The sequence below is a fragment of the Prunus dulcis genome, chromosome 6 (assembly GCF_902201215.1).
Source record: "Prunus dulcis chromosome 6, ALMONDv2, whole genome shotgun sequence".
Lineage (NCBI taxonomy): Eukaryota > Viridiplantae > Streptophyta > Magnoliopsida > Rosales > Rosaceae > Prunus > Prunus dulcis.
Window position 1 is genome coordinate 13,606,071 of NC_047655.1, and position 12,048 is coordinate 13,618,118.

Sequence of the window (12,048 nt, forward strand, 5' to 3'; positions counted from 1 at the left end):
ATATAGTCATGCTTTACTTGAATACATCACCAAATATTTGCATATTTATTCATACCATCCTTTAAAAAAAATATTTTTTTGATACTTATTATTTTTTAAAACGTATTACGGTCTAATTATGTAATAACTTCAAAAATGATACTTGGTTTTATTATTTTTGTGAAAAATCTTATTAAGTTGTATGACTTTATTGGGTGTTTTATGAATTTGGGTTGATGTGAAAATATTGGAATTAAGTGAGTTTAATCTCAAATTTGGACTAAAATGCCCTTATGATTAAGTTTATAGTTTTTTTTTTTTAATGAAGTAGGCCCTTTTAAGCCCGATCCATGGGTTGGGCTTGGTCTTTGAATTTTCTAAAAAAACTCGGCCAGGCCCGGCCAGATATTTTCTCTCTCCTATTTAAAGCCCGGCCCGGCCTGCCCCAAGCCCATTAAATTTGGGTTGGGCTAGCCCAGCTCAGCCCCAGTGACGAGCCCTATACCTAAGGGTGAGCATAGTCAGGTTCGGGTTGGTTTTTTCCTCAAATTGGAATTGAGATTAGTACTATTTACCCCCTTCCATTCGGTCCGATTTTAATAATTTTTTTTTATAAAACTGTCTGGTTTGGATTGAACTAGTTCTGGTCCTGTTCGGTTTTGAACAGGATTATTATTATTATTTTTTAATACAAATTTCAACTGAAATTTAATTTTTTTAGCCTGAAAATTAACAAATTATCCAATTTCATACCAAAAGAAATATTGGGGCTAGAAAAGATAGATGTTTTGAATTTGAGCTTGTGTAAATATTAGTTATGAGATTAAAAATATAGCATTGGATATAAATAAATATTAAAATTATGTATTTTTTAATTTTGCTGGTTCGGTTACCTCGGTTCGGTTTGTTGGAACGAGAATTAGTTAGAACCGATTTAGTTTGGTTTTTAAAATTGGGTTTGACTTTTTTGTCAACACGATTATTTTCCGATTCGGTTTGATTCGGTTCTTTGGTTCTGAAGCTCACCCCTACATATACCTGGTGATACGGGCAAGGGTGGTCAATTGACCCATAGAACCCAAAATCTGTCATATAAGGGGAAAAAATTGACCCTTACAATGTGTTTGATGAAATACCCCAAAGGAACTCGCAGAGCCCAGCAACTTCTTTTATTTTTTCTTTCCTCCACGTCCTACTTCGTTCCACTTAAGTTTGACATCACACGAATACAGACGAACGAATTGGTAAAACTAACTGAAGAAACTTTGACATCAGCAACAGCAGAAAATACGTCCTCTAATAATAATCGTTTTCTCTGTGCCGTTTAAAGTCAGTCCCTTTGCTCTCTTTAGTGATCTTTCTGTACATATTCATTTCTTTGTTCTTCTTTGGGCCTTCTAATTTCTACAGCTAATTGTTCCCAAGGAACAGAATTTCTGTTCTTTTTTTTTCAGTCAACAAAGTAGGGTGATTTTGTTCTGCTAGTTTTGGAAAAGTATGAAGAATCAAGAATGGAAATAGAAATTCACTGGAAGAATGCTCTGCTGAACAAACAATTTTGTGCCTATTAGAAAGTCATAATAATCTTAACATGCACATTTTTTAAATATGCTCTGGAAGGGAAAGTCCTTATTAAGATGATTCTTTTAACATGTTGACCCCGGAACAAAAATTCCTCGATCCACGACTGCATGGTGAAATATGATTTACTTTCTTCTTCCAACTAAAATTGAATATTTACCTTGTTTTCCTTGAGTTTTGTTTCCATATCTAATACTTCCTTCCTTTACGAAAATAGTCAAAGCTTGGAGTCGGAATACAAACCTTTATTCCACACAAGAGAAAGATCAGAGTGTTGCCTGTTACTCTATATTTCAAAGATTCCGAGCGCATGTTAATTGGGATGTTGATTGAAAACTCATAGCAATTCAGGCAAGAGCGCTGTAATGTTGTTTTCTTTTCCCTTTTGAGCTCTGTAAACAAAATATATTTTAAAAAGAAATCAATGGGAATTAATTTGACACTGAAGAATCTGTGAACTATATATATATTGATTGGAGGAGATACCAAAACATAAATGATTCCATTCTTATTAGTTATATGGTAATTAATTTATTGCTACATCAGCAAACTAAAAAGGAAAAGAAAAACCATGAATAAACATAGAAGCCACCAACAACTAGGTTAGGGCTAGGGCTAGGGCTAAGGCTAGGGCTAGGAGCTATGTCAATGCAAAAGGCATGGGACAGAAGGCAAAGAGAAGGCAGAGGTGCCATGGGCATTGTCGCAGTAAGCATAAGACCTCTTGTTTGGAAGATCAGATTTTATGTTCACGTTGTTCATCACAATGTTTGTGCATCCGCCCCCTGCGCAGGCCAAAGTTATGGCTTTCTCATCAGTGCAAGTTCCGTTTATGTTTCGGTATGTGATGTCGCTAACTTGTACCGACTGCACAATCCAAATTACACAATTATAATCACTCTAATTAGTTACAAATCATATCATATTGCTCTATTTAGAGAATCAATTTATTATGTTATTTTATTTCACCTTGCTTGTGTCCGTTGCTGAAGTAGGTCGTTTATCGAAATAGTGCTGGTCTATTATGATAGGATTTTTGGTGTCTTCAAATGTGATGCCTTCGAAAGTGATCTTCCTAGCATATCCCGATCCGCCCTTCATTCGATTCGTACAAAAATCACATTAGTCACAAAATTAATTAAGTTACTCTCTCATATTCAATTCAATTTGATACGCATGTTTCACTTACTTCCCATGTCTTGATTCTCACTCCATTTGTTGTCCCCTTGAAGCTGCAATTGCTCACTTGCACCTCTTCCACTTGACTGTATTCTCCATGTTCACCTAGACTTCCAATACTACATAAATATATACAAATCAGTTAATTGATTATTAATTAATAACTAAACCATTTTCATGTAATTAAAATGAATGAATGATTACCTAATACCATGGCCTGGTCCGCATCTAATATCCCTAATCTTGATATAAGACGAACCGCTATTGATGGCAATACAATCATCACCTGTATATATATAGCAAAACAAATAATAATTTACACCAATACCACCATAAACTAAAACTAATTAAGAAAAGGTTTACCATATATAATTACCAGTTGCTATGTGAGAAGATTGAATTGTGACTCGGGTTGATCGGGAAATATCAATTCCATCTGTGTTTGGACTGTCTTTAGGAGCCCAAATTAAGAGACCGAGAACTCGAGGGCCATTGCAGCTACAAATGCTTATATGATTTTTAGGGCTATTAAAAATTGCCAGACGACTCAATTGGAAGCCATGACATTTGTTGAAATGGAGAGCCTGCACCACCATGCATTAATTAATAAATACTAATTCTAACTAACAGTTTAAACTTCAATTTTAGATGACAAAAAAAAAATAATTTACGGTTCGGATCATTAACATACAGTTGGTCTCTGACAGCCCTTGCTACCGCAAGCTTTCCACCAAACAGCGCCGTTTCCGTCAATTCGACCTCCTCCATTGACCGTTAGACCTTGTACATCCGAAAAATGAATCCACATCTCCTTGTTTGTCCATGCACCAATGTTATTCGGTGCAACAATACTCCCTTGTATCTGTAAAACGTACAGAGCTTGTAAATAAAAGTAATAGCAATATAGGCATCAATTATTATTTTAGTTTTTTTAGTTTATGTGAATTATCGACATTTGTTTACCTGGAAATTTACTTTACTAGCCCTGCAAGGCCCTTCAAACGCCACAGCATTTAACAAGAATCTTTTGCCCTTTGGTACCACCAGGGTAAGGGTGCCTTGAGTTGATGAAGCACACATAGCTCCCCATGCCTTGAGGAAGGCCTTTGTATCATCTACTAGGCCATTCCCAACAGCACCGTAATCTACCACATTGAAAGTATTTGTTTTTGCTTCCCATGCTTCCAGGAAGGCCTGCTTTCAGTTGCACAATCAAGAAGAAGAAAATTCATTAGAAAATAGAAAATTGAATGGGGAAAAAAAAGAGAGAAAATGAAGAACTGTGTACTTGTGGATCATATTCTTCAGTTTGGGCATTCCCACGATTGAATGAGTCTCTTGTTGTTGATTCAGTCTCCCATCCTTCTCGGAAGGCCTCCTTTTAGTTGCACAAACATAAAATTAAAAAGAAAACGCAAATTAGATCAATGGGAGAAAAAAAAAAAAAAAAGAAGCAAAAATAAATAAATAAATAAATAAAAGAGGATGAAGAAATAGTGTAAATATACTTGAGAAAAACCCTCATCATCAGTTGGGGTGTTGTGATGAACAGCACCATAATCAAACAAATCGAAATCATCTGGCACGACTCTTCTAGCACTACATGAACTATTAGGTGAAGCAACTAGCCAAATAGTTAGGACCAAAACGGTGGCAGTAAGCGGGACCTTCATTTCTAATGAGTTTAGGATTTAGAGTTTAGGATTTAGATCGAGAGAGAAAAAAGAGCAAGGCTTTGGAGCTCTAGAAATAACTCAGATCACAGTGAAATGTCAGTGGGAGGTGAGCTATATATAATGTGTATAGTGCATGCATGCATGTGATCAAAACAACGAAAAGTAGAAAGAAAGAAAAAATTCAATCAATCAACCAATCAATTGAGAATTCAAATTCTTTCGTCAACCTTAACCGAAATACTTCTTCTGATTAATCAAAATTTCCATGTTGAAGTGTTGATTTATAAAACGTGAAACTAAATGAGCTCCAAATATTATGGCAATGATTTATTTTTAATTAATTGCATGTAAACCAAATAAATATTAGAATTATAAGATATAAATATTTGACTTCCAATCCGTATCTTAAGTTTTCAATAAAATATTGCTTTTATTGATGATTGATGATTACCAGAATTCATGGTTTATTGATTCTGTAGTGGAATACATTTATTGGTAATGTTTTTGTTTTAGTCAACCATTTGTCGTTGCATAATGCATTAAAAGGAAGTGGACCAGAAAATGGCCAATCTTCAATCACATTTATTAACCAAATTAGCCATAGTTTTTTTTTAAACGATCGCGAATTAGCCATAATTGGAAATTGCAAAAATAGTATATGCCGAAAGAATAATGCTATTTGAATATTTTTTTATGCGGCAGATGAGGTGGACAACCACATCAATTAAAATTAATTTAATCTTTTCTTTTCTTTTATGATTTATTGACACTTTATAATTGATGTGGATGTCCACTTCATGTGCCACATAAGGTGATGTGGGAATGTAATAAGAGTAGCATTACTCAAACCAAAATAAATAAATAAATTACAAAAATGTATGTGGGCTAATAAGCCAGTCAGCACCATTTTTTATTTTATTTTTTTAATAACAACCAGCTTGACTAATGTTATGGATTTAACTTCTAATTTGGGTTGACTCATTTGTTTTATGAGTTCTTTTTAGACCCAACTAGATAACTAAGGGCCAGTTTGACATTGCTGTGCTGTAAAAATAATCGCTGTCAAATTTGTTGTGAGAGAAATCAGCTGTGAGAGAAATCAGTTTGGCATTTGGTAAACTTTTTGTTTTAAGTGTTGTTGGTATTGATTCCCACATAATTAAAAAATAATTGCCACATAATCATTAAACTCAACTCCTCTCCAAAACTGATTTATGCATAATCAAAAAATGAAAGCACCTCTTTAACTGCTTTCCCTTATATTTTTCTCTCACAACAATTTTTAATAATAAGTGATTTTCTCATAGTTTACCAAACCGGCTGGGCTTCCCAAAATTTAAAAAAAATCACTTATCACCCCAAATAAGCAATGCCAAACGAGCACTAAGTATAACAAGAATTCTATAGTGAGAGCCTTATATATGGCCCTTAGGCCCTAATCTCTTAACTGTTAGATCAAATTGGTTTGTTGAATCAAATTAGTTAGTTTGATCCAACATTTAAGATATATGACCTTACCTAAGGGCCATATATAAGGCCCCACTATAGAATGACTCCTAAGTATAGTGATATTTTGCAGATGTCTATTAGGCCAGTTGGCCATGACAGCGTGTCCGCTCTTTTGCACCCGAGTTCAAATTCTCCTCCTTATAAATTAGATTATTTTAGAGTATTTTAGACTATAACTTGTAAATAAAAAAATATAGTGATTTATATGGCTTATTTACTGTTTAACATCTTAGAACTCGAGTTTGCTCTCACTTAACCACTCGAAACTCAAATTTCCTCACTTTACCCCCCCAATTCTCCCACTCCATCAATGTTACCTCCTCCCCTCAAAGCGATCTCATTTTCCCGTTAAATGAACTCTCTCTCTCTCTCTCTCTCTCTCTCTCTCTCTCTCTCTCTCTCTCTCTCTCTCTTCCTCCTCCCCAACCCCCATCGCAAAGGGAGATGAGGGGTGGTGTCACATCCCAGGATCAACTCTGCCGTAGTAAGATATTGTCCGCTTTGGGCTCCCCTTCTCTGCCCTTACGGTTTTGTTTCTAGAAGCTCACGACCAACTTCCAAGTGGGTCACCCATCCTGAGATTGCTCTGGCCCCCAATTCGCTTAACTTCGGAGTTCCTACGACTCCGAAGCCAGTGAGCTCCCAAAAGGTCTCGTGCTAAATGGATGCGGTGTGCACATATAAGGCACATCACCCCCATCTCCGTTGGTTGATGTGGGATCTTACAATCCACACCCCTTAAGGGCCCGACGTCCTCGTCGGCACACTCGCACCACACGGCAGAGTGGCTCTGATACCAAATTGTCACATCCCGGGATCAACTCCGCCGTAGCACGATATTGTCTGCTTTGGGCTCCCCTTCTCTGCCCTCACGGTTTTGTTTTTGGGAGCTCACGACCAACTTACCAGTGGGTCACCCATCCTTGGATTGCTCTGGCCCTCAACTCGCTTAACTTCTGAGTTCCTACGACTCCGAAGCTAGTGAGCTCCTAAAAGGCCTTGTGCTAGATGGATGCGGGTGTGCACATATAATGCACATCACCCCCCTCTCCGTTGGTTGATGTGGGATCTTACAGGTGGGTTGGGGATTGGGTCTGAGGAAGGGATGTGAGAGAAGAAAGAGACAAAGAGAGAGGCAGAGAGAAAATGGGAAGGGGTGGGTGCGATGGGAGTGAGTGAGAGAGAGAGATAGGCAGAGAGAAGAGAGAAGATATATGGGCTAAAATTACTAGAATATCCATGCCACTTTAGCACACTTAAGGGATTTATGGACGGAAATGGTAAAGTGAGAAAATTTCAATTTTTTTTTTTATAAGTGAGGAAATTTGAGTTCCGGGTGATTAAGTGAGGGTGAGCTCGAATTCCAAGAGGTGGAATAGTAAATAAGCCTATTTTTATTAGAAGAGTTTCCAATTCCCACAATAATTAAAAACAATCTCATATGACGGTTTGTTGTAAAAGTCTTTGGGGGGTTTTTCTTTAAAAAATAATTTATTTTGAAGGTTTATAACTAAAGCAGTAGAGAATATTTAGTTATACAATTAGGCCCCAAACTGAAGGATCTTAGGCATATTAGGGTTGATGGTGGAAAAGCTTGATAATTTTCATTCAATTTTTAAAAAAAGAAAAGAAAAAGGGATTTCATTCATAATCCAATAATTTCGTACAAAGATCAGCATGAGAATAGTGGCATCGTTGAAACATTCCTAAGAAAATCACGTGGGAAAAATTCCAGGGCAGAAAAGAGTACCACACATGCTACGGACTAATAGAAGAGTCCAAAACAAAATCAAACAAAGACCACTACAATAAACAGAACCAACTACCACACTACTAAAAAACCAACATAAGAGACCCTGCAGAAGAGCACACCAACGTATCCCAAACTATCAAAGAATGCCTTCTATAAGTACAATCATAGTCCTTTGTACATCGCAGGAGTTGTTTAGCATGCCAAGGGTCAAAGATACGAGAAGAAACTAAGAAGAGAACACAGAGGAGGCAACAAAGAAGGACCCCACAAAAGCAAACTAACTCATCCCAAAACCTGTTAAAGAAAACCTCCTATGAGAAAAACCATAGTTCTTTGGACATCACAAGAGTTGTTGAGTATGCAAAGAGTTGGAAGACAGAAAGAAACACCATAACAAATATGGAGACTACAACCTGCAAAACAAAAGAACAAAAAAAAAAAAAAAAAAAAAAACCAAGCAAAAAGGGAGAGGGGTGAGTAAAAGGAGAGTGTGAGAAGACAAGAGGTGAGGGAAGGAAAAGGAAGGGGGAAGAAGGAGGCTGCCAACCCCCAAAAGGGACGGCTGCTAGAAAACCTAACCCTAGGGTTTTTCCTCTTGCTCTCTTTTCGAGAGGACCCAACACGTTAGTTTTTGTTGTTGATTTTCATTCAACACATACAAGCTAGAGTGGACTTTTGCACAAGCCTACTTATGGTAAATAACAACCTAGACTATTAATACAAATATGTTAGGCTATCAATACAAATAATATTATAATTATAATAAGGGTGTTGCTATTTGGACCACATTTACTGATTATATTGTTGACCACCTCTCTAATACAGATCGGTTCCATATATACTAGTGTGGCCCACCTTTATTAGAGAGGTGGTCTTCAATGTGGTCAATAAATGTGGTATAAAAAGTATTATTATTATTATTATTATTATTATTATTATTATTATTATTATTATTATTATTATAAAATAAATTGCCCATTAAAATTCTCTAAATGGTGATAAGTCAATGCATGGTTTGAGTGAGACATCAGTGGTTATGGAGAAACTGATGCAGGGGTCAAATTAGTCTCTTGACTCCCTCACCCAAGCAAGACAAAATGTAGTGGAGTTGAAGCTTGGGAACAAGAAAATAAAAAGGATCACGGGTTAGGCCTTTAGTGAGATGTCAACCAATTGATGAGTAGACGAAATATAACGAGTGCAAAGAACTCCTTAAGCAAGTAACTCACGAACAAAGTGAAAATCAATTTCAATGTGATGTGTTCGAACATGAAAAATAGGATTAGCAGCAATATAAAGCGCGAACATATTATCAACAAAGATGTAAGATGACGCACAAAGAGGAATTTCAAGCCCACGAAACTAGTAATAGAATCATTGAATCTCAGCATGCGTAGTACCTAAAGCACGGTACTCCGCTTTAGTGCTGGAATGAGAAACAGTGGATTGCTTCTAGGTTGTCCAAGCAAGAATTAGGGCTAAGAAAAATACAAGCACCGATAGTAGACCGACGATCATCAATAGAACCAGACTACATAGGAAATTTCTGGACGAGACAAGGTCACATATTATAACTCACCAACCATACTCAGATAAGTAGCAGCATCCTACAAAGGATCACCATTAAGAAAGGAGAGACGACTACTGGAAGTCAAGGGCGTGGGACTGGGCTTACAAGACTACATATGAAATTTCTTCAAAAGAACCAGGGCATAACGAGCCTCAGATAATGAGATGGTACTTGGAGTACGACGAATCTCCATGCCAATAAAATAGCTAATGTCACCCATCCGCCGATTATCAAACATGGAGCAAAAAAGATCAATGAAAGTTGATATTTAATGAGCTCGGTGACCTGTATCAATAATATCATCAACATAAATAAGGACAAAAACTGAGGGATCCTAGGCGTGTCAAATAAAAAGAGAAGCATCTAAATAGTTGTGAAAGAATCCTTCAGTAAGTAAAAAAAACAGAGAGATTAGGGAGCTTGCTTAAGGCCATATAGAGCTGTATGAAGTTTGCACACACATACTTAGGTCAAGAAGGATAAGTGAAGCCAGGGGATTGTTTCATATAGGCTTCTTCCTATAGTATTCCATTTAAAAAGGTATTGTAAACATCTAATTGTTGAAGAGGTCAATCCTTGGAAATCGCCAAAGCAAGAAGGGTTCGAATGATAGCTGGTTTGACAATGGGCCTGTAGCTCTCATCATAGTCTACCCCTTCTTGTTGATTAGACCCCTCGGAAACCATGCAGGCCTAATAAAGTTCCATGGAACTATCGGCCTTGCACTTCACTTTATAAACCTATTTACATCCAACAATATTCATGTGTTCTCTTAGTGTGAAGTTTCGATGTGAGGCTGCCACGTGTCCCAATGAATATACCAGTGAGGAAGCCTAGAGATTCTTGCAAGATACCTTCTGGGAGGCTAAATCGGCAGGGGGTTGTGGGCTTGCATGACTGGGCTGGCCAACATGGGCTACTTGGCCCTGCTTGGTGTCAGATCCTTTCCACGTGTCATGGCATGAGAGGCCGGTCAGATATGGTACAAACACAAGTCAATGCTCTTTTCCACTAGACAAGACTATATTGGCTTACCAAGGTGCTATGAAAGTTCGAATCTAAGACCACTGGTCTGCAAGTTAAGACAATTTTTTCACTGAATTAGGCCTCATTTGGGATTGTTTTTTTTTTGGCCAAAAACCTGCTTAACTTTAAAGTTAAACAGTTTAAGGTGTTTGGTAAAAATAAAATATCCTGCTTATTTTAAAAACAATGGTCTTTTGAAAGCAGCTTTTAGGCCCAGTTTGGGATTGTTGTCACTTTTAAAAAAAGTTGCTTCTGCTGTGCTTTAAAAATAATTAGCTGTAAAGTAAAACAGCTCCATTTTTGGTAAACAATATTTTTAAAGTGCTGTTAGTGCAAAAAACAGTGCCAAAATCGTTTGGTAAATTTTAATATAAAATTTTTGTTACTGTGAATAATGACTAAAATAGACATGATGTTGAAAGTGTTATGTACTAATCATGTGGTGGTAGTGGTGGTGATGGAGTGGAGGTGGTGGTTGCACTCCCTTTAATGAATTTTTTGCAATTCCACAAATACCCTTATTAGGTTAGAAATTTATCTCTCGTATTTCTCTCAAGTCTGCAGACACCAAAGTTTAGTATTTCCTGTAGCCTCCCAAGTTTTCAATCTATTCACTCAATCTCCTGTAACCTCCCAAAGTTTGCAGACGTTTCACTCAATCTATTTTCAAAGGTAAATTATCAATCTCCTCAAAGCTATTGATTATAGTTTTTAGGGATATGTGTATTCTTTAATCTCTTGTGTATGACAGTTTTTAGGGATGGAATCCATATGGTCCGAAAGGTCCTTCAATGGCAGGGCAACCTTGCTTTCCTTCAACTCTAATTCTTCCAAGTTGGAAGCTTTCTTACCCATTGTGGGGTTGCTTGTCCTGTAAAAGGCCCAAGCTTTATGAGTTCTTGCTGTATGGAATAATCAAAATACATTTTGTGACTTGTGTATCAAGGAGGTGGATGCAGGAAATCATCTTGGCACTCACTTTAAGAAAGAATGATGAGAAAATGTGAGGATTAACATGAGTAAAGAGACAGGAGTAGAGTATAATAAATCACAATTGAAAAATAAGTGGGATGCACTTAAAGAGCAATGGAAAATATGGAAATGACTAATTGGAAAGGAACTGGTCTTGGGTGGAATTCCAAACTTGGGACTGTTGATGCTTCTGATGAATGGTGGCATAACAAAATTCAAGTATGTTATTATTAATTTTTTTTTTAATGTTGTTTGTTTATTATAATTCAATGAAACCTCTATAATAGTATTTAATGTTGTTCTCTTTGAAATGCAGATAAATCCCAAATATGCAAAACTACGTAGAAATGGTATTAAACCTGATATGGAAGAGAAGTTTGATAGAATGTTCATGAACACCATCGCCACTGGTGACCATGCTTGGGCACCTTCATCATTATGGTGAAACTGTTAGTAGATACATTACTTGATATTGTATGCCTTATGGCCGTTGATGTCTTAAAACCCTCGGATCCTGAGTTTAATGGAGTCCCGAAAGAGATATTGAGAGATTCAAGATATATGCCCCATTTTAAGGTAAGAATTAGATGCAACAATTTATCGATTGTTTTATGAACAAAGTAATATTTATTGAAATATTTTTCTTATTGTTTGCAAGATTGCATTGGTGCTATAGATGGCGTACATGTTCAAGCATCAATACCTCCTGAAGATCAAGTACCATATATTGGCAAGAAAGGAATACCGACTCAAAACATAATGGCTGCATGTAATTTTGACATGCAATTCATCTTTGCATGTGC

At 36.7% G+C, this 12,048-nt stretch overlaps 1 protein-coding gene across 1 annotated transcript; it reads right to left on the reverse strand.

Moving 5' to 3' along the window:
• Positions 1–2,205: 2,205 nt before the first annotated feature.
• Positions 2,206–4,412, reverse strand: LOC117630317 (probable polygalacturonase At3g15720). Its single transcript, XM_034363056.1, has 9 exons — positions 4,248–4,412; positions 4,028–4,117; positions 3,703–3,933; positions 3,431–3,601; positions 3,116–3,323; positions 2,944–3,025; positions 2,750–2,858; positions 2,530–2,655; positions 2,206–2,427 (listed from the first exon to the last, which is right to left on the reverse strand). Exons 1-9 carry the CDS (start codon positions 4,410–4,412, stop codon positions 2,206–2,208), a joined length of 1,404 nt encoding a protein of 467 aa, XP_034218947.1.
• Positions 4,413–12,048: the final 7,636 nt, after the last annotated feature.

Bases quoted from the DNA above. Each gene is read 5' to 3' on its own strand.
- LOC117630317 (XM_034363056.1), bottom strand. From the start codon at position 4,412: ATGAAGGTCCCGCTTACTGCCACCGTTTTGGTCCTAACTATTTGGCTA. The intron at 3,324-3,430 runs GTATGTTAATGA...ATGGTGGTGCAG, and splicing joins AGGGCTGTCAGAGACCAACT to GCTCTCCATTTCAACAAATG. The intron at 2,428-2,529 runs GTGAAATAAAAT...TGGATTGTGCAG, and splicing joins CAGCAACGGACACAAGCAAG to TCGGTACAAGTTAGCGACAT.